We start from the raw sequence: 22,755 nt of genomic DNA, 5'->3' as shown, positions 1-22,755 counted from the left end.
TTGCTAGCAGCTGCTTTTGCAAATTCTTGGACCTGACTCCACACACAATACGGTCCCTTATCATTCTGTCCAGCATCGTCTAAAATTTGCAATTCTGGGCCATCTGTCGAATTGCCACAATAAATGCATGCACGTAATGTACGACGGAGACGACAACGAAAAGCTAGACGCGGAGTTTAGTGAAGCAGAAATCAGGGCGGTCCTAAGCAGTCTCAACACCAGGTCGGCCCCTGGCCCGGATCGTGTGACCAACAAGACCCTACGCAACCTGGACGACGAGTCAATTACGCGACTGACGGCCTACGTTAACGAGTGCTGGCGAGAGGGCTCCCTCCCCAATGCGTGGAAAAGGGCCCGCGTGGTCATGATTCCCAAACCGGGTAAGCAGGTGACGATCGATAACCTAAGAGCAATCTCGCTCACGTCCTGCGTGGGCAAAATCATGGAACACGCTGTCCTGACTCGCGTGACTGATTACCTCGAAGACGCCGACGTCTTCCCCCCCCCCCCACGATGTTGGGATTTCGTCGCAACCTTTCCGCGCAGGACGTGATGCTGCAGCTCAAACACCAGATCATAGACGACACTTCTCGTTCCACCAAGGCGATTCTCGGCCTCGATCTGAAAAAGGCTTTTGACAGTGTCGAGCACGCGGCGATTCTCGACCGTGTCCGATCGCTGGGATTAGGCCAAAGAATGTATAACTATATACGCGATTTCCTCACGGGCAGGCGTGGGAGCGCCGTCGTCGGCAACGCGGAATCAGAGCAATTCGAGACGGGCCCGATGGGTACGCCGCAGGGCTCTGTCGTGTCACCCATGTTGTCTAATCTCGTCCTTCTTGGGCTTCAGGAAAAACTAGCTACAATAGAGGGACTGCATCACAGCCTCTATGCGGACAACATCACCCTCTGGGTCCCCCGAGGAGGATGTGACGGCAACGTAGAACGAACGCTTCAGATGGGCGTGGACGCGGTCCAGGAGTTCTTGCGAGGCACGGGCCTCGAATGTTCGGCGGCCAAGTCCGAGCTATTGCTCTACAGACCCACGAGCAGGGGCCGCAAAACCGTGCTTCCCGGCGGAGGGAGAGCAGACATTAGAGTAGTAACGGCGGACGGCGTTCCCATACCGAGCGTAGAGCATATAAGGATATTGGGACTACACCTGCAGGCCAACGGTCACAACGGTGAGATGGTACGAAGACTTAGACGCTCAGTAGACGACACGATTCGACTACTCCGCCGCATAACGAACAGACGCAGCGGTATGCGGGAAAGTTGCGCGATCCGCCTCGTACAGGCGTACGCGATCAGTCGCATAACGTTCGTAGCCCCTTTTCTAAAGTGGCTGGCGTCTGAACGAAACAAGATCGACTGCGTGACACGCAAAGCGTTCAAGAGGGCGGTCGGCATCCCTGTCAATGCGAGCACGGACACGTTCTTCGAGCTGGGCCTGCACAACACCCTGGGCGAACTGATCGAGGCGCACAACATCGCACAATACGAGCGACTGTCTAAGTCCAAGACGGGCAGGCGCATCCTCGAGTCACTCGGCATAACATACCACGCACAGTGCAGGGAGAAGACGATGGTTCCGATCACAGTCCGCGACCGTCTCACCGTCCCGCCGCTCCCCAAGAACATGCACCCGACGCACCACGTCGGGCGCCGCAACAAAACAGCGAGCGCCCTGCAAAGAATGTATGGCAACAGCGAGGAGGCGGTGTACGTGGACGCCGCGCGATACCCAGAGGGAAGGTGTGCTCACGCGATCGCAGTTGTGAATCACACGCGCAAATGCATCGCGAGCGCCACGGTGCGTACGAAACACATAGAGGCGGCCGAAGAGGCGGCGATCGCTCTAGCACTGGTCGCGGCACCGGAAGCTGCGGTCGTGACCAGCGACTCGCAGGCTGCCGTCCGTGGCTTCGCGCGCGGCCGCATCTCGTGGCAGGCGGCCCGCATACTTCAGACTCGCTATGGAAGCAGGGACGGCGGCGACTTTCGAGGAACGACGGCCCCGACGAAAAACCGAAAATGCGACGGTCTTTCTCCTGTGGATCCAGGCTCACACCAGCGTCCCGTTTGCAGGCAATCAAGCGGCCCATACTGCGGCTCGAGGTCTCACACACCGTGCCGCGGCCGACTCCACCCCAGAGACACAACAGCAACCGGAATGGTCGTGGGGCGATCGCCTGACCACATTCAGCGACATCACACAACATTACAGACTAAACAGACGCAAATACCCTCCACCACACGACAAATTAAACAAAAGACAGGCCGTAACTTGGAGATTACTACAAACAGACACTTACCCCAGCCCGGCGATCATGCGCATCTCGTATCCGAGCTTATACCCGACGGACGCGTGTAAAGCATGCGGGGAAAGAGCCACACTCCGGCACATGCTTTGGGAATGTGCCGGGAGAGTTAATGTCGCTGCCGCCGCTCACTTCGCGACGCTTGTTAGACAGGGACGAACTGCTACCACCGCGCGAGGGCGGGGGCCGACCGCCGCCGCGGCTGTGGTCACTGCTGAGGATCGGCTGCGTCGGCGTTGCTGCCGCTGGGAGGCGGCACTCACCAGCGACAAGCTGACCGACCAACTTTGGGCCGTCCGGCAAGCCGAGGATGCCGCCCGGGTCCAAGGGCTTCAAGCCGTCACCTGACGCCATCATCGACGGAGAGTGGGACGGGGCAGGGGTTAATCCCCTCTTCCCCCCCGCCTCGTCCGGACTTTTAATAAAGTTTATTCACTCACAGACTCCCCTTCTTGCTGGCAGCGATTGAAGAATTTGAAGCTATCAGAAATTTCATTCGGCACTAGGTCGTAGTAGCTGTTTAACGTCTGCACAGCTTCCGCGTAGGTCAGAGCATTAGGTTTCTGCGGCGCTACTTTCCCGTTCAAGATTTCAATTGTCTTTGTTCCAAGCGGGGCTACCAGCAGAGCCCTCTTCTTAGCATCGTCCTTCACATCATTAGCTTCAAAGTAAGCCTCTACCTTTACTGCAGGCCGTCGCTTGTGGGCATATGCTGGCGTTCTTGCTGCTGTAGAATTCTCGTCGCCACTATTACGTTCTACCGGCCATAGGCCGGCAGCGGTGACAAGGAAATCAGTTGATGTGGCAGGGCAAAAACCGCGAGCCTTTATTTCCAGCTCGGAAATATATAGGAAAGCAGTAGGTGAGAAATAAGGAAAGTTTTACAATGACGCATGCGCCGAGGGGCGTCATTTGGCCGGACTTGTTATCTGCAGCAAACAAATTCAGCCGTCTTTCATGAGATAACTTATTTAAAAATTGTTCTATTTTAAAGAAAAGTAAAGAATACGCTGCCGGAACTGGAGCATATTTCGGTGTGTTATGAATGACGCTTCTGCAGTTGTCAAGCCGCCCTACGTGGGCATTTTTTCGCTCTGATTGTGTTGGTGCTTTTGGAACCTTCCGTGGCAGGTTTAGTACGTCTAGAAACGCAGCGTCCAGCGCTCTACGTGGTTTTTTGGTGCTGGCGGGCACGGATCGGTAAACAATTTTCAAAATAGCAATACCGGTCGGTTTTGGCAATCGGTAGAATAGTAAGCGCGGCACCCAAAATAATTGTGATTTTTCTGTAAATATGCGTAGAAAACGCCACCGTGCAGGACAATGTGTGTACAGTGACTCGTTGTACTATACCATAGTTATCTATCATGATACCTCTCGCTTTCTTTCCCTTTTTCCTTACCCCCATGAGGAGTTGCAGGCTAGAAGCCCGCTTTAAGACCGACCTCTCCTCATTTCGCTTCATCAGAAATCTTCTTCTTCCGCAAATATATGTATGGAACAGCGTACAAGGAAGGATTTCGACAACGACCTCCCCCTGAAGTGCGTTCGGACACTGCTCTGTGCCCTACTCAGCGGCATGTCGAGTATGAGAACTGTGTGATGGATCGGCGAGGGCTTTTTGACAGCCGCAAGGCTGAAGGCTTTTTATTGAAGAAGCTTCCAAGATGGATGCCAGTGGTCACCAGATATTTACGCGTCAGACGATAAATGCATGCAGGTGCGCACAGATGGACACAATGGATACATGGCCGTTGGCGGGTTGTGATGGGCTCGCTCGTTGACTGAGCAAGCACATGAATGTGTCTATGGGTTTCTCTTGCCCGGCTCTTTGTGCGCAGAGAGAACGTCAATAGGATAAAACGCTTCAACTGTACTACGCCGTCTGTTGTGTATTTCAAGAGCGTATGCTTCTAGAAACGCGTGGGTTTTCGTTCACCTCTTCTCACACACGCAGGTTTTTGAAGGAAAGACGAGAGAAAGGAAAAAAATATCGTCAGCAAAAAAAAAAAAAGCACGTTCCAGTTGGCCCAGTCCACGCTGGGATGTCATGAATTGCTGCGAGGAGATCGGGAACGTGCAACCAAGGCGTCAAAACTTGATTACTCACGAGCGTTCCGTTCACGTGACCGGAGCTCTGCACTGCCAGCTCTGCGGAGTTGCATGGCAACAGTTCCAGTGTAAATAAGTAACAGCCTTGACAGGAAGCACAACAACGGAGAGGCAGTCAAGGATATTTTCTCCTCTTATCCAAGTTTAGGTGGCTACGTCAGCTTGGTTGAGTTCGGCTCCGCAGAGGAGCGAAAAAGTAGTTAGAATTTACGAATTTCCTATATCTTCCTCTAAAATTCTTCCAGATCCAATTAAAAATACGCCACTAGAAACATTTATCCGACACTTTCGTTTGTTGTTTACTTGTTCTTGGCAGTGTCCTTTTTTCGCGAGTCCATTGCATCTATGATTTGTTTCCATGTTTACCAATTAACGGTCAAGTGTATCTCAGGCGTATCAGTAAGGACGACGAAAGCCCACTGTACATGTTTAGCACCTGTCCTCCTGCAAATACAATTCCTGAGAATGATACAAATACTTAAATAGGGTGACAGAATGAGTTTGCCCAATTATCGGTGTATCATTCCCACTTCGAGACGATCACTGAATATGCTATTTAAATTATCACGAGTTTCACAGAAGTACTGCATTTCTGTATGATCAGTGCACTTTGAATTCTAGAGAAGCAAACTGGCAGTACCTGCATTCTCGCTGCCGTAAAGGCGCATATAAAAAACTGCGACAACCAAGCTGCGGTAGTACATGCCTGGCTGAAAAAAAGTACACTCGTCCAATAAAAAGGCGAAACAACAAAATTTTGTAACGCTTCCGCGCCCAATACGAATGCCTTTTTCGCGATGAACGAAATATATAGCAGTTTGTACTATATACGTGCCATAAGACGTAATGCATTTTGTATAAAAGAGGGCAACCAGTGTCCGACTTATGGTATTACTACCAGTAGATTGTAGGCAAATTAATTTGAGGAGCAGGCGCGATGATAATTTCAAAAACTTAATAAGAAAGCGCATACTTTGAACAAAATGATATTAGGCACTCGAGCCGCAAAAGCAATATAGTGCGCAAATGCGAAAAAGCGCCCCTCAGAAACGACCGGCACAAGGAGTTCAACCTTAATGCAAATAAAAGTTGACCCACAATGAGATGCCGGCGAAAGCTGATTGTAGAATCCGCAAACGCCACGTGACCTCGCAGGCAAAAAGCGCTGGCGCCTCGCATACGAAATTGAAACATCAACGAACATCGCCGCCATACGCAACTGCCCTTCTGTACGGCGACAGCCTTTTATATGATGCCCACGTCCGCTTTACCCATAGCCGTGCAGTAGTACTAGTGCTACAGCCACCAGCGAGTCCATCTTGTTTCCCTTTCGTCCCTCCTCACCGCTTAGCCTTAGCCTCTTCCCAACTCTCTGCGCTTGCTCGCCCTGTATCCCTCAGGTTTCTCTCCCCAATCCCGTGTCGTTTGCCCTTCCCTTCGCATTCGAGCCATTAGCGTAATGTCTTGTCGGCCTCAATGAGGCAGATTACGCATGTACCCGCTAGCTGGCGAATCGAAACTGTCCCGGCGAACAATGAGCGAAGCGTGCCTCGGGCTCATAGGCAGCGATGGCGGGAAAGGGGAAAGGGGAAGAGGAACCACGAGGTCGGCCGGATTGAATCATTTTTTTCTTTCAGTTCTTACATGTCTCCTTCGTTCATTTCGGCTTCCTTCCGCCATTTTTCTTCTTTCTCTGAACATCGTTGCTCAACTAACCGCGCACGATTACTTGAGCAAGCACCCCGCGCAAATGCGGAGATGTGATGTTCGCCGCCCGCTTCAACCGTAAGGGGCGCCGGCGATAGGAGGCATAGACCGCTAAGCAGTAGCGCGGCCGATGCATTTGCTCGTACCTGGAATAGCCAATCACGAGGAGAAAGAGAGGCAACCAAGAAGCGAAAAATAAAATAAATAAGAACAATCCGGCACGAGGAAAAGCAGTACATGAAAGCGCTTTTCTCCTCTAGCCCGTGAACTTCATCTGAACTGCGTGAAAAGCTGTTGGGAGTTTCCTGTGTCGCTTCCCTCTAGCGCTTTGTTCGGCCCTTCTAGGCCTCTACACTATAGAAGTTTTATACTGGTTTGTCTGTTTTTTTGCCTCTAGCGCTTTATAATCAGCCATCAAAATCTCTGCCTGCCCGCACACCTCTCTGTAGTAGGCAGAGCTAATTTAAAGAGGGGCAAAAGTTTGCGCCTGGCGATAGAATGTGTGGTTGTTTCGGAGCGAGAGCTTCAAAACGACCTTTTTGTTCCTCCTTTCTTCTCTGTTTTCCATGAAATGAATGTGCCAGAAGTATTCCAGTTTGCTTGGCTGTACGTATTTCGGGGTTGTCCATCTACTGAGACACAAATGTGACGTTAGAAAGGAGAACTCGTAATGGAGTCATTTGGGAACGAATATGGTTATGGCATCGATAAACACTGCGCTTTTGTTGAGGACCCTCACATAACGGGAAAATGTAGAAATACGTTATACAAAAAATTTAACATGCTCTGCTTCGCGAACACCGATGAAATAGCGAAGCTGGTGGCGTTGGTTTCGTCAGGCTAACGCATTTCTATGTCTTGACAGTCTTTCAGATATGTTCCTTCAGTGTTCTTTATTGAACACTCATTGTGAACCTTTGAGGTGGTAGTGTATAGTTTTATTGCATCTATAGTGTATAGTTTATTGCATCTATGGTCCTCTTATACACAAGTTTACAAAGAAGCCTTCGCTTAAGTTGCTCTGTTATGTTGTATCACTGGTCTTTATTAAAGACTGTTTTTTAAGCTTTGAGGTGGTGGCATATCTACCACCTTTTATAACCACAAAGTATCACGTGACGGGGGTGTGACTGTGGTAACGCGCACGCCATTCGTTGGGATAACTGTTGCCTTCTTCCGTTTTAGTGGAAGTTGTGCGAAGTGGGATTTACCCAATATCTCTGGCACATACGCGTTTACGATGACGATATTTTACTGATAGTCGGCACAGATTTCTGTGGTACATACCCTTTTGTTGGGCTAACTGTTGCCGTAATTTTTGTGGACCAGTGGTTAGTGGGATTTACTCAATGTCTGTGTCGCATACCCGTTTATGATGCCCAGGAACGTTACCACGGATCCCGGACATGAAAGGCACAACCAAGAACAGCTTCGCTGTTAAAAATACCAGTGATATTGCAGTCTGCTTTGTTGTATTTCTCGATGGTCCATCCATTGAGACACAACGGCGACGTTAGTAGTAATGATGGAATCAATGGAGTGCTTTGGGGAAAATATGGTTGCAGCTTCTAAAAACGATGCGAGATGACGCAACGCTGCATGACCACGCCCCGTGGATGGTGTTCGGACGAGATGGGACCTACGATGAGGTTTAGTTCAAAACAGATCCATTCTGGCTCAGTAAGCTTTCAGGCCTGCGTGGTGTCGCGGCTGTATACGCTAGGCAAAGCGCAAGATTTTTACCATCCTGTGACAGGAAACAGTGGCGTCCACATCAATCAGTGCACAGTATATTGCGGTGTGGTTTTGTGGGGTGGGTTGTGACCTTGCGAGCATGCATCACACCTATTTTGAGATTGCGAGTAGTATGATTTCCAACCAGTCTGCTTGGCTAGTATCCATTGCATTCTTACATCCACTTTCGTATGCGGATTACCCAGCCCGTTTTTTTTTATTTACGGCTACGCTTTCGTGCACGTCATGATCTGTGGGGTATATTGACGAATGTTTCACGGCCTAATGAAACAGTTGGCAAAAGATGTCGCCCTCTTTCTTGTGTTTTGTTTTTTGTGTGATTCGCTCCCCCCATTCTAAAGCATGGTACAAGTGTCAGGTATTGAAGCTGTCATCGTAATTTTGTCAACTCAACTATAGTATTTTTGGATGTCAGCATTTATCACCATTATATCGGTGTAAAAAAAAACCTAAAGCAAACGTGTCATTCCAAGACCCCCCGAACGCTGGCCCCATTCCTTTAACATCTTCCATTATTCGATCCATTTTTGCGATGACCATTACAGCCCGTGGCAACGCGCCATGACCTCGCAGTGAAGCCAAAGATGCATGCTCGCAGTTCCACAACGCGAATAAGTCAAAGAGAACGAGTGCTTAGTAACAAAACACCAGCGCCTGACAACGCGGCCCGCTTCACGTCACAAAACCGCGGCGGCAGCTGATTGTTCGCTGATACGCCGGGACGCGATGGCGATGGCAGCGTTTACGCCCCGTGCGCACCTTGCGCTTTATTGTATGTCTTTGTTGCCTATCGTCGTGGAGAAAAGGCCAACTTCGGGAATTGTGCTCTATCGCCTTCTTCGAAATGGCGGACGCCTTTTTTTATCCTCTTCAGCTTTGAATTCTTCACCCTAGCATTGTTTCTTTAACCATCTAGCTTACAGATGCCCAAAGACTCGTTTGCTTGTTTGTTTGTTTCCTCAAAATTATGGCTCATACTCACTAGGGGGGATTGGCCAAGACTGCGCATCGTAACTCGTCGTTGATATCTTGAAGAATGCGTATTTATAAAAAAATGTAAAAAATTGAAAAAGGGAATAACAGCGATTATGTTAACAAAATTGTGCACTTTCGAGCAGACCAGACAGCTTTATTGCTCTGACTACAACAATTTAGAACTGATTTCAAGAGCCTTGTTGTAGCGTGCACTTCTTTTATTCGCGGCCTCTTCCCATGCATTTCACCAACTACTACACGTGTCAATACGAGGGGGCTCTCCTGATGTTACTTGGTGTGTTTTCTAATCGTTCACTTGCTCTCTAGTCGACAGTGTCCTTGTATGTCGCCCACCGTAAAATCGGTCATTTCCTTGTTTATTTACCGAGAGCCTCGACCAGGCAGCTTTTAGCCGTTTCTTCTTCACATCCTTGCCTTTCTCGCTTCCCTCTGCAATGCGGCTCGAGCATATGTCAGAGGTCACACTCTGGTGTATGTTACACGTGTTATCAAAGCTATTGTGAAAGACGGCATTGAATGTAAATTAGGGTTTTGTAACACCAATCATGAGTACTGAAGGCGTTATAATAATGTCAACACGCGAATGCAAGTGGCACTTTCTTGTTTCGAAACATATTTTCGGGACATTGTATTCGTGGGAGTCTCCGCCGCAATAAAGACGTACTTTCTACGTTTATGCGCACATCGTCTTACCTACTTTACTAGACATTTTATAAAATATTATGTGGGGTTTAACATGCCAAAACCACGATATTATTATGAAGCACGCTGTAGCGGAAGGCTCCGCAAGTTTTGATCATATGGTGTTCTTTAACGTGCACTGACATCGCACAGCACACGTGCCTCTACCATTTCGCTTCCATCGAAAGGTGATCGCCGCGACCAGGAACGAACCGGCGGCCTTTGGGTCAGCGGCCGAACACCGTAACCGCTGTTCCATCACGGCTGACGCATTTCATAAAAGACGCTATGTTTTCCGACAACTAAAGTGGTATAAAGCGGTATACCCTGTTTTAACGCGAGACCGTTAAAGAGCTAGTTTCGTAGAAATTCCGGTATCGGTGTGGTGGCGGCGGTGGCGGCGTCCTTGGTAGTGAGTGAAAAAGCAGCGTTGTCCGTAAGCGGAAATTTTTGGTAGATGGTAATAAAGATATGAACGAAGGGCGCCCGCACTTTAGCTTTACGCACAGTCTCTTCATGTTGAGAGCACAGCACGTAGATTGGTATACGAGCTGTATCCTAGTGCCTGCCGAGATAGCGTGCGCGCCAGCGATCGCGACCAGGGTTGCCGTTGGGTGGACATGAAAAGTGACCAGAACTCGAGTTAAAGTAGGAAAAAAACACATGATTTAATTAATTTTATCGCCAAATTTGTGCGAAACTCAACAGAAGCGGTATTAGGTGTATAGTTTTCATTACCGAACAACAGATAATATCATTTCGAATAAGGAACACCATAGAAATGAGGGCACTGTTTTTCCTCTGGCTTGATCTTGAATTATCAAATAGGTGGCAAATAATATAATAAATTATAATAAATTCAGCCCGCCATGCTTATAGCTTATGTAGAGTAAGGCTCTTGCCAGATGCACATTAATTTTAAGACATTCCAGCCAACACGCCAGTGTGGATATTAAATGTTTAAATCGTTTCTTCCTCGAATTTGATTAGTACAGCTTACATAATAGCAGTGCGCCTTCCCGCAGTCAATACTGGTTAAGATGACCAGCCCAGCTCCATTTTGTCGCGGATCTCTGCTTTTGTCAAGTTCCTACGAAAACGCGCACTGCGAGTCAAAATCAGAAACTTGCCCGCAGCACCGGGATAGATGAAAGGCAGCCTGAGTAGCGTACTGGTTGCACGTTTGCAAACGTGCATGTTAATTCGGAAAATGATAGTCGTAACCTTACGCGGCAAGAAGACAGCAGACTGGGCCAGGGAACAAACGGGTGCTAAGGACTTCTTAGTCAAAATCAAGAAGGAGAAATGGGCATGGGCAAGACATGTAGCACGTAGGCAAGACAAGCACTGGTCACTAAGAATAACAGACTGGATTCCAAGAGAAGGCAAGCGCGCGAGAGGGACGCAGGAAGTTACGTGAGCAAATGAGAATAAGAAGTTTGAGGGAATAATGTAGCCGCATCAAGCACAGGAACGGGTTGATTGGCGAAAGATGGGAGAGGCCTTTCCCCTGCTGTGGGCGCAGTCAGGGTGCTGATAATGTAGCTTCGCCACTTTGTATTTGGAGGCGCGCAGCGCCTGCAAACTGGGGCGCATTGGAGACCATTGGGCTCATCGGGGCGCCTCTGGTGGGGGGAGGACGCGTGCCCGCATCGGCTGATACGACAGAACGGCATGGGAATGGTGTAGGAAAGAAGTCGAAATTTTAAGGGCTCGTTTTAGGAGCTTGCTCGGCAAGCTTCTTATGCTCGCGCCTTGTCCTCACCTCTGTGACCGTCGGCGCGGCGGCACACACCACGCTCGGCGCAGCTGCGCTCTCTCCGGTGATTTCAAGAATGCTCGCTAGATGGCGCCGCCGTTCAAGGCGGCACACACCACGCGCGGTGCAAGCACTAGTTAGGTGACTGCTCGCTGGCCGCACCGCTCGTTTCGCTGGCTTCCTTTCTCTTCGCCGGGAGCTCACTAAGCGAACACTCTTCGCTGCCGCTCCGCAGCATGAACGGCAGCAGCGCGACGGGCTCGCAACGCAGCAGCAGCTCGGGAAGATCTCGCCTTGCCAATAACCAGCCAGCACATGATGTCACGTTACGCTCTCCGATGCGTATCGTACGACTGCAAACGTCCCCCCACCATCAGGGGCACTTGTATCGATGTTGCCTTCTCGAACTTTCCATTGCGTCCCGTCATCGATGACCCCGTGGCAACATACTTTACTGATCATAAAGCAATCATCTTTAAAGGGAAACGAGTCCCCAAGCTCATCGAGGGACGCCTCTTCTTGTACTTTGTAAAAGAACATCTCTTGTGTATATGTAATGCATATAGATCAACCATCATAAAGCAATCATCTTTAATGTGAAACCAGTCCCTGAACTCATCGAGGGACGCCCTCCTTGAACTTGGTAAAACAACATCTCTTGTGTATATATAATGTTTATAGTTCATCCAAATGTATATATACTTCATCAAAATGTATATAGTGCATCCAACCGTAAATTAAAAAAAACATTGTGGATGTAATGTATGTATAACAACGTTGTCACGTCTATATATGATGGTAGAGGAATGTGCACGGAGCATTCGCGGGTTACCCGATTATCTCCTAGCAAGCTCCTCTAACATCATTCACTTCGTGAATATGGCGGTCAATTTTTTTTCTTTGTTATACACAATATTAATGAGCACTCACAGACAATAATGCCAAGGAAAGTATGGGGGACGTTAATAGTAGTAATGTAATGTAAATCTGAAGAAAGAAAAGGAGACGAAAAGTTGGCCTGCCGCGGGCAGGGACCGAAGCTGCGACCTTCGAATAACGCGTCAGATGCTCTACCAACTGAGCTACCGCGGCGGCCATCCCCCCGTCAACATTTTGGGGTATATATGTGTATTTCAACGTGGGATTGTCAGTCAGCGCCGCCAGTAGCCATGACGGCGAGTGTGGAACACTCTTTGGGAATGTTGTGTTTTATATGAAACTATTATAAAAAAATGGCTAAGTAATGCTCCAAAGCAGAACTTGAATGTAGCCAGAAGGTAGCCATGGTGCCAATCTGAAATCTTTGTGATCAGACGGGGTGGTAAAGTAGCCAAATTAGCGCAAAGCAGCCACAAACGGAAACCTTGATCGCGACCACGCCTTTAAAATCAAAGTTCACAGATGTTGCTCGGCCCGATTATGCTATCGAGTTGTGTACTCTTGAAAGCGAGCCCCAAGGGTCCTCGATGTTTTTGAATTTGAACTTTCCGCAACTCCTTCCGCCTCATTAGTTCAGACATCGCGCCTCAGGGACATAATAAATTTACATGTAATGAAGCAATAAAAAGCAAAACAGAAATAAAAACAATAAACTAAAACAATGCAAGAAGCAGCAACCTTTTCTTTTTTCAGCAGAGCGATCACTGAATATTTTAAACAATATTATCGTGACGCGTGTAGCGCTGCGCTCGAAGGAATGATTCATGGCCCGGCATAGAAGGTCACCGGGCAACGCCTCCGAACGCTCGCGTGCCCCTCTTTTAATCGCGTTAGTGTCTCGTGACACTTAAAGCTCGCGACGGCAATGCCTTGGCGAGTTTACATAATAGCAAGCACGGCGCACTTATAAGCCTCAGCCTACTTAAATATTAACGCTTAACAAAACGTGTAGTTGAATGCCGGCGAATAAGCCAGCTTCTTCTTGGCGGCTTTTAAGGCTCAGACAGTGTCGAGCGAGAGATCGCGCTGAGTGCTTGGAAAAGAGATAGCGAGAACCGTCTCGTACTTCGGTGGGATTACGCTGACGTAGACTTCAGTAATTTTCGTTCCTGAACACTGACGCAGCCAGGATGGCATAGCTGATTTTCATTTTTAAGAACGATGAAGTTATGAGCTTCTACATCGGCATGTTTATAATGCTGCCCTAAGCCTCCTTTCCATTAACTCGTCAGTGTAGAACATCTGAAAACATTTTATCTTTATTCAAATTGCTTTCCAAGTTGGAGCGACGATCGAGCTCTAATATGATTCTTCACGTTTCCAAGATATTCTCTTTATGTTCACACAGCGCATCACTTTGTTTAGACTTCTTCAGAAGCGACAACGTGAGCTTACTCATAAACTTCTGAGTATTCATATGTTTTACTGTGCGGACATTCGTATAACTTAGGTCAATAGTGTATGTGTGAGGGGACCTTAGTCAGGAAAACAACGTCTTCTTGTGCATCTTTCATCGGACGCACTGTATGTTTAAATAAATTGAAATGAAGTTCAAACCAAAAGAAAACCTTGCCAATTGCCACTTGCTGAAGTACTACTACCTGTTTTTTTAACCATCCAGTATTTGAGACCTTCTCTCATCTGCCCATAAATGAAACAAAGGACATACTTATGTAGGATATTTCACAATCTGGTTGACCAGTGCAGGGACTAATCGTACGAGAAAGAGCGATGCGAAACATAGTGGAGGAGGATGAGATCAGCATGCGACCTTTTATAGATATGGAAGCAACTGCTGCGGCCGAGCCTGGCTCTTTGCCGTGCTGGCATAAAGCACGTGGGTAGACTCTTCATTACTGTCGTAGTGAGAAAAAAAAATGCAACCACTATAGTCGGGTACAACTTTAGAAAAATAATCCACTGGATGTCTCCTCTGGTTAAACTCATGGTCTTCTATTCCTCGCACTTCCTCTTTCCATCTCTCTCTAGAAACGCGTCCTACTTCAGCTTTCGTCACTCGCTTGCCGTAGTGACAGTCGGAAACGAGTTGCATGTTCAAAAAAGACATCAAAATCCACAACGTCTTGTGGGGTTATATGGGGTGGTACCACGTATCTCTCGCATAGTAGTATGCAAAAAACCTGACTTGCTTCCGCCTAAATGTTTTTGCGGTGCTAAAAAATGTTGGGCTACTTGCGATTCCACCTTTATGAATACTGCTGGATCGTTGACGCCACTGCAGTCAACGTTTGAATACGTTCGCTTCACCTTACACTGAATGCTCAAGGAACGCTTAAGCTTGCATTGAATACGTCAGGAGAATGCGCTTTCGTTAAAAGGAGAACTGCACTTGCACGAAAGTTTGCATGAGCAGTATCTCTTGTTTAGGCACTGCATAAACTATACTTCATTGATTTGTTACATATTATAGCTAGGGCACTCATCTTTATCTTGGAGTGTTCCGATAATTGTGGTCGCAATGCTACATTTGATCGCTTATGAACAACTAGCTTGATTAGATGTAAATGTTGCTTGCTAGCTGTGAAGTTTACCACCAGGATTTTTTTTTGGGTAACGACTATTGGTTCTTCATTCTGGGAGTTTCTTCACTTGTCGGAGTGAGACAAACTCTACTTCGCGTTTGCTTCCACCGTGTCACGAGCGAACGGACAGCTCAGCGAGAATCGCTACCGCTTCCTTCGACGCCTTCACTCTGACTTAACATCTGACGCTCAATGTAGAGCGATCGTCATTCCGATTGCTTGTTCATTCGATTGCGATTGCGCTGTCATTGCCACCTGGAAGCGGAGCATCCTACGGACGCTGAGTATGGGAAAAAGAAATGCAATCAAAATTATCAGCACAGCCAGCCGGACTAGCGATATCAAGACACGCGGTGTACGATCGAACACACATAGGCGAGAAAAACGAAAATAGGCTGGGAACGGCAAATTTCGCTGGCGGACAAACCGAATGTCAGTATTCGCATCGCTAGAAAAGGCAGTTGTGTCACGTCCGTAGATCATGTCAGATCGTCACTTACTCCGACAGCACGGCGCGATCGGGACGTGCATTGTCTGGTCGAAGGGCCGTTGGGGGGGGGGGGGGGTAGGGGTGGAGGCGATATGGAAGGCTCCATACGAGGGCTACGATTGAGCTAAAGCGGCGTCCCATTTTCTTTCCGATAGCATCGACTCTTTGTTTCGCTAGTGCCGGAAAACAACAAAATAAATAAAAACTTCAATCTTTGTGTGGTACGCAGTAATGCCGTAAAAAATAGCAAAAGCAAAATGAGCTTCGAAATTGGGTACGCTAAAAGCAACTGGTATACAATGGGTCAGTGATTAAAAATAGAGGAAATTTGTGCCGATCGAATCCTCAGAATAGTTAGTTGGCCTGTCGCGTAACGTTTTATGTGAATCAGCGCACAAGTTGCAGAAAAATCTGGTACAACATTTGCTTCAATTTCTTCTTATGCAATATACTGAATAAATACGCGCAAACGGTAATTAAGGAATATACCGTCAACTAATTATTTGCCATGCTATTTATTGATTCTAAGGAAAAAAAATTCGGCAGATCTCACGTACCGTGGGAGTCGATGCTATGCAAAGCGTGCGGCGGGAAGGTGACTGCGGCGTAGTCGTTTTTTTTACTGAGTGACGCGGTACAAAATGACGCTAAATATTTGTATAAACTTTTTACGCACACATATATGTTGAAGAGCCGCATATGTGTTATATAGCCAGATGTTTACGGTTGGGTAACGCTGCCGATCGCAACGTGGGTATTACCAACACCAGAAGCGGTAAGGTGATATGTAGTGCTTATACGTGTCCCGAGAAAGCACGCACGTTTCACGAACCCGTGTGCATGTGTGGAAGAAGTTCTTGACAGTTCTTGAACAAGGGCATCATCACCGTGATCAGTGAGCACCAACAGCTCTTCATGACTTGTTATAGGATCCGGTCGTGACCGTGGTGACAAGGGGTCCATGTGTAGTGAAGCATGTGGTATGGTAGAGCTGTTGGAATTCGTGGATGCCTCCGTCATTTCGTTGACAAGTCGTCTGTCGATAGAGCCGGCGACATGTCGGAACCTGAAGCCACCCTTCGCGTTGGTGAGGTATAGGCCGTCGAGGCTGGTCTGCCTGGATAGTGCTACGTAGACCAACATCAGTGGATGGTGCTTGTTGTATTCGCAGACTACCTGGACGTACGTGGCCTACGTAGCCTAGTCTACAAAGCGGATGTGAATGAATATGGCATCATCCTTGGTCAGCATGAGGCCATCGCCAAGCCTCGTAAGAAATGAAGAGGACACTGCGTTGTTCTGGCGGACGAAGTGCACTTTACGGTGCGGCGATGTGGATATGATATGTAACTTTCATTAATGTATTCCTCCGAGGTCGAGCAATGCTTCAATACAGCTTGCTGAATCACAGGAATACAAACGTAATGTTTATTGGACTCCTACAAAAGCGGAGCCAACACTGGAACCACAGACGTTAATCTGATATGACGCCTGTATCGTAGGAGTACACATCGTAGGAGTATCATGTAGTGTTTATTGCTTTCTTGTAAAATTAGATAGCAAGCACCACAACCAAAACTGACGTTGCACCGATATTACGCCTGCGTAGGCTGTTTTTCCAAACCACTTTATACACCTGGCGTGGCTCTGTGGTAGAATACCTGATTTCCACGCGGAATGCTTGGGTTCGATTCCTGCTGGGATCCTAATTTTCATTCTTTCCATTCATCGGGTCAACGCTGCCAATATAGGCTTTCCTTAGCACTCTAGCATTTAAGTTACCAATGTCTGTTCTCGCCGTTCCTAGGTAGATATGAACTGTCAATCACCTGTGGCGCATACCCGTACAGCGCGGCTCGGGGTAAACGGGTACGCGCCACACGTGTCTAGTGGAAAGGGTTTGACGACGTACGCGATAGGATTTTCACGTTATTCATGTCATGACCCGACAATCATATTCGTCAAATCATCTTACCCTCTCAAGCCAACTTTTCTACACCAAGTAATGGAGGCGATCATGAGAGCACCCAGACGTAGGCGGCTAGATAGATAGATAGATACGTAGATAAAAACGCCCAAAGTGCCGAAGGTTCCCTAAGAAATGCTTCGCATTTAAAATTGGCGCAGCCTGCACAAGGTCGCGCAAGGCTGGGTCACGGCGAGCTGGTGGGCACGTTACAGCTTCTCTTGTTCACCATCTATACAGAATGCCTGGGCGGTGATTAAGCGCGTGCCTGCTCACGATGATGATAATTTTCTATCTTCGACACACGGCAAACCTTTACCGTAACAGCTCTACTGTAAAAAAAAAACACAGTTAAAAGCAGTTTTTTGTTTCAGACCTCTGAAGAAGCCCGACTGAGCTGGGTGGAACAAAGCCATGGGGAGCACTGTGGCGGCATCAGGCTGCTGCTTCGCTGAAAACTTCGAATTTGGCTATACGAAAACATCGCGGTGGTGTTTCCGCTGAACATTAGCACAAACTAGTGATCCTGTATGCATCAATAGTCGGACAGTCGGTATGTAAATCTTCCGCATTTCCTCCTCAAAGGCGGGTGCATACATGGCTCCTCTAATGGGCGCAATTCGATACTGACGTCATGAGCCGGACGGCCGGTGACCCCGCCTTTGGGGAACACTGTTGAATTCATGAGCGGGTAATATTTCTTAAGTCGCGGAGGCGATCGGCTGTTGCGCTTTGGTCGTCTGGGCAAGGCCGCCCCGGACAAGTTGTATCCGACTATATGTATGTATGTATGTATGTATGTATGTATGTATGTATGTATGTATGTATGTATGTATGTATGTATGGATGGATGGATGGATGGATGGATGGATGGATGGATGGATGGATGTATGTATGTATGTTTGTATGTACGTACGTACGTACGTACGTATGTATGTATGTAACTGCCAATCAGAAAAAAATGCTTAGAGCGACCCAGGATCATCGCACATTGCTTCACTCCAGCAGAATGTAAGCACAAATTGTGTCCGTTGCACGCTTTTCCACACACGGGGTCTTTGTTGCTTTGTGCTGTAATACCTATCATTTATTTTTATTTTTTATATATTTATTGCCCTGGTAATTATAACAAAGGGACATTTTGGTGGGATTTTCGGTTTACAGAGCGCAGGCGACTTGCGAGGCTTTGTTTTTTTTAAGTTTCACCGGTCCTCTGTGCAAGTTGTACTTCGTTTTTTCCCGAATTAAACGTGAACTTCTTAATCAGTTAGAGTATGCATACTTGAAGCTCCATGTGCAAATGCTGCCGTTGGTGTTGAGGACAACCTTGATTTCCATGCCAACATTACCTTTCTTTCTATTTCCCTTCCCCGATCCTCCAGCCTACGGTGGCCAACCGGAAGTTTTTCTGGTTAACCTCCCTGCCTTCTCCGTTTCTGGTTCCATCCTTCATCACCTTTATTGTTGCCACAATGTAGTAACGTGCAGGTTTAATTGTCCTTGTTTACTTCACGGCACAAAAGAAGTAATTTGTGTCGGACATTTTCTAGTAACCGCTCAACAGTATGGAATCGGCCTTTTTCTAAGCGCTACATGTGGTCTTAAGCAATAGAGAGCAATAATTATGCACACGCATGACACGCGAACTTCAGATATACGTGACATATATATACGTCCACACAATCCGACGCAAGTAGATCCGACGTGTTGTAATTCACTTTAACGCTGATTGCGGGTAGTTGTGTGTTTTAGACACCCTACAGGCGCAAAATATGATGAACATGTGCCAGCCTTACACAGCTTCATTGCAAGACACTCTATATTCTGTTTCTATGAAAGAGAAGGTGGTAATGTGTTAATTAGTGTATTTTTAGCAATTGATTGTGATCATAGTGAAATTAGTGATCAATTATTCCGGAAGCCGGTCATGTTCTATTTACCGGTGAAAATTATGATATCTGAGGGTCCAAATAAATGGGCAATATATTATCTCTTATATCCAGTCCAAGCAAAGGAAATTGATAGTTTTATCAAGGATCCCGGAAAGTGGCAAGTCGAAAGAATTGTTAAACATGGCAGTGTCTTCCGCAATATCATCTTCTGCAGGAATGCGCAGCACAAAAGCAAATGCGTAACATTATTCTTGGTATATGTTCAGAATTGTATAATGTGGTGACCGTGTGTTTCATGTTATGTGTGAATATTTGTCCTAATGGTTTTCCTAGGTATGTCAAGCCATACAGAATACCTCAGTTTGGACGTGTGCATTTGAACCTATTTTACCAACCTGAACTTGTACTGGACTCTTTGGGACTCATGTGCTGTTCGAATCTACTCTATTTGAGCAATTTGTGTTGTACTGAATGACATTTTGTGCCATTCTTATTATGTCTTTATGGCGTATTATGTCTGCTAAGCTATAAGGAGTAGCCAGTGCTGCCATGAAGGCACCAACTTCTCCTATCCATCATTTGAAGATAAAAAGTCAAATGAGCGTTTCTAGTCTATTCAGGGAGCGTTTTATATGTGCGCATCGCGTTTCAAGGCGGTTGATATAACACACTGTACATGACGTGCCCCTGTAATTGATGTGTACTAACTTACACTCGTACGCAGAAGATGGGGATACAGCCCTCGACAATAATAGGAAAAGGCAAGAAAACGATAAGACCATGTGCACTGATAATATTCTGATATTGGCACGTGCTGTGAGTGAACGTGCAGCAAGTAAAGTTAATTGGTTTATAAGGCAACTTATATCACGGTTAGCACGGTTAATTTAACCCGCACCGCACTAAAATATTGTTACGACGTGTACGCTTTGTGCTTAATGGCGTGCTTAATTGGTTACAGAAGCAGTGTCTTGATTTCCAACCTTTTGTGTACTCGCAGGTGTAGTTATTTGACCTGCTCAAGCAAATTTATGCATGCTCTCACAAGAGATGGGCAACAAATGACAAATAAGTAAACACCTAAAGTTATCAACGTGGAAATGGCTATGCAGAAAAATAAATAATCTTGCTGAAAGATCTTCGGAATTATTCTGCTCATTCGTTCGACGCTTTATACGCCGAAATGGCAACAATGGTCGATGAAATGCGGTATAAAGTAAACGCAAAAAAGTGTGCACTTCCACCTCAACAGCACTGCACGGACGGCGACTGCAAAGTTTAGTGATCCTCTTCAACTCCTTGTGTTGAGCTTGACAGTTCGTGTGGGGACAGTGCATGTTTCTGTGCACATTCGTCTCACAACGCAAACATTTTCATTTGTTTAAGCCGCGCTTGCTGTCCTCCTCGATATACTGGTACAGCGGAATGATACGTAACAGGGAAGTGATGAAATTTAAATGAACGCGCGTCAGAGCAGAATTTGGTCAGAAAAATCTGCAGGCATTCTGAAACACACTAGTAGACAGCTTAATATTTGCGTGCGATGGGTGGTGCGTATCTGTTTATTTCTGAAACTATAAAGAGGTGAGAAAAACCATTTCGCCTTTCTGGAAGAAGCAGGGCCGCAGTAGCCACCTCCGAGTTTTATGCTTCCCAGACAAAGAAAAGGTTGATATTGCGGTTTTCTTGTGCGTAGTTCCAATAAATAGATAACTACCAAACACTAAGCGCAAAAGAAAGGCGATGCACGGGCTCAGGTGAGAGGACTTGCAGCTTTTGACAAGAACATAGGCCCGCGTGCGCCATCATTTAGATTTCGTCACTCCCGTGTGATGGGTAGTTCCGGTCTAACGTAGCAGAACGGTCGCGCTTCGTGCGGCCTTGAGCGAAAAGTTTCGATTTCGCCCATGTAATTCAGTGACGACTATCTTGAACTACGTGAAACTTTTTTCATTTCGAAAAATAGGTATGTCATAAATTGACACGCACTACAACTTTGAAATATGAACACCTGGCTTGAAGTGAATAATTAAAAATGTAATTATTAAGTTTTTGTTAATTAGTCGCGACAGTGTCATTTTAACTGCGGTAAAGTATTTCCGCCTTCGACGTGGTGTTCGTGTGCGAAAATGGCAGGAGACTTACTGTCATAGGAATTTTATAAAAATCTCTATATTCTGATGTAGGTTACTACGAGATAGCGGTAAGCTGTCCCTAAAAAGACTAACGTACAAGAATCGATCATAACGATACTCGAAAACTTATGAAGCCATCGTCCACGCATGGAGATGCAGCACTTGGTTTGTTTCAAAGACAGCAGAGTCACAGGGTTATTGATAGTTTTTTCGCTGGCTTCTGACCCTAATTTTAAAAAGTTTAGCAAAGGGTGAAGTGCTTACAGGATATTCCAGATTAGGCGCTGAAATTTATTTCGAAGTTTTCAATACACTCAGGGGCAGTCTGTTTATGATTAAAGTTCACCTCGTGGAAACATGCCCAGAAATTTCTCCATGTGCATTTTACAGCGGTACCCCTTATTAACCAAACGGATGATATTTTAAAAAAATCACAGCATATCCACGGAGTGAACGATGATGAGTGGGCGAAGCTGCGGAGGTTCATCGGTAAACCGTGAATCTTCCTCGAATTCTGACCAGTACATCATGACCGACGTGAGATCGGGCGCGTTTATACTAAAGGTTCGATGAGAGTTATGACGTCTTGCAGCTCACTTTAATTTTACATGTACGCTGTGAATTTTCATTGTTTAGAAAACTATTGCTTTAGAAAACATGTGGCGTCTTTCGTTAAGCAGCTGGCGTCTTTTCGTTTTGCTTTAGAAACATCTGGCGTCTTTTCGTTTTGCTTTTAGAAAACATCTGGCGTCTTTCGTTGGTTTATTTCATCAATCAAGGGCGTTTTGAACAACATTTTTATTGTTTAATCACGCATAGAAGAAATCTCACCAGGCACTACCTTGGAGGTAAATAATGGCTGCTAATGGGAATGAGAGACAGAAGAAGTCGGCTTTTAGCTAACACTTACACTTCTACTTCTACTAACGTTTCCTACTGGAACATGCCAATGGCTGCTAATGGGGAATGAGATACAGAAGAATTCGGCTTTTAGTTAACGCGCACGCTGCGAATTTTTTATTGTTCAACAACGCACAGGAAAAATCTCCCACCGGCACCACCTTGGAGGTCAAGATCTGGTACTAGCGTTACGGCTGGTTACGAGGGACGAACGGTTGCCGCTTTAAGGAGCTTCGCCCCTAAAACTTTCTCCCCCGTATTCTTAAACGTCCGTTCTCTCAACGCTTCACCTTGACTTGAAAAATCGTTGGGAGCGCCGTCTCTAGACAAAGCAAGTCACTGCATAACAGCGATAACCTGCATCGATTCATGAGACGCGCGGCGTCATTTTCAGTCTAGCAGCGGCTCTGCGCTAAACTCGGTCACATAAAGGACGAAATTCAAGTCGAGGCTTGTTTGCGAATGGTGGGGGGGTCTATCTGAACATTTCTGCCAAGGTCAAGGGCCGGACCTTCTCGAGCAGCGATGGCTAAGCGCTCTTACTAGATCAGATCCCC

General features: G+C 46.8%; 1 protein-coding gene across 1 annotated transcript in view; it reads left to right on the top strand.

Moving 5' to 3' along the window:
- The first annotated feature begins 513 nt into the window (after positions 1 to 513).
- LOC119405758 (uncharacterized) overlaps positions 514 to 22,755 on the top strand; it is a 42,672-nt gene continuing 20,430 nt past the window's right edge. The window contains exon 1 of the mRNA XM_037672592.1: positions 514 to 1,757. Within this exon, the coding sequence (XP_037528520.1) occupies positions 514 to 1,757 (1,244 nt within the window). The remainder of the gene's footprint in view (positions 1,758 to 22,755) is intronic.

This window comes from Rhipicephalus sanguineus, chromosome 9, assembly GCF_013339695.2.
Source record: "Rhipicephalus sanguineus isolate Rsan-2018 chromosome 9, BIME_Rsan_1.4, whole genome shotgun sequence".
In the NCBI taxonomy this organism is placed as follows: domain Eukaryota; kingdom Metazoa; phylum Arthropoda; class Arachnida; order Ixodida; family Ixodidae; genus Rhipicephalus; species Rhipicephalus sanguineus.
The sequence above is the reverse complement of the archived record's forward strand: the minus strand, read 5'-3'. Positions and strand labels throughout refer to the sequence as shown.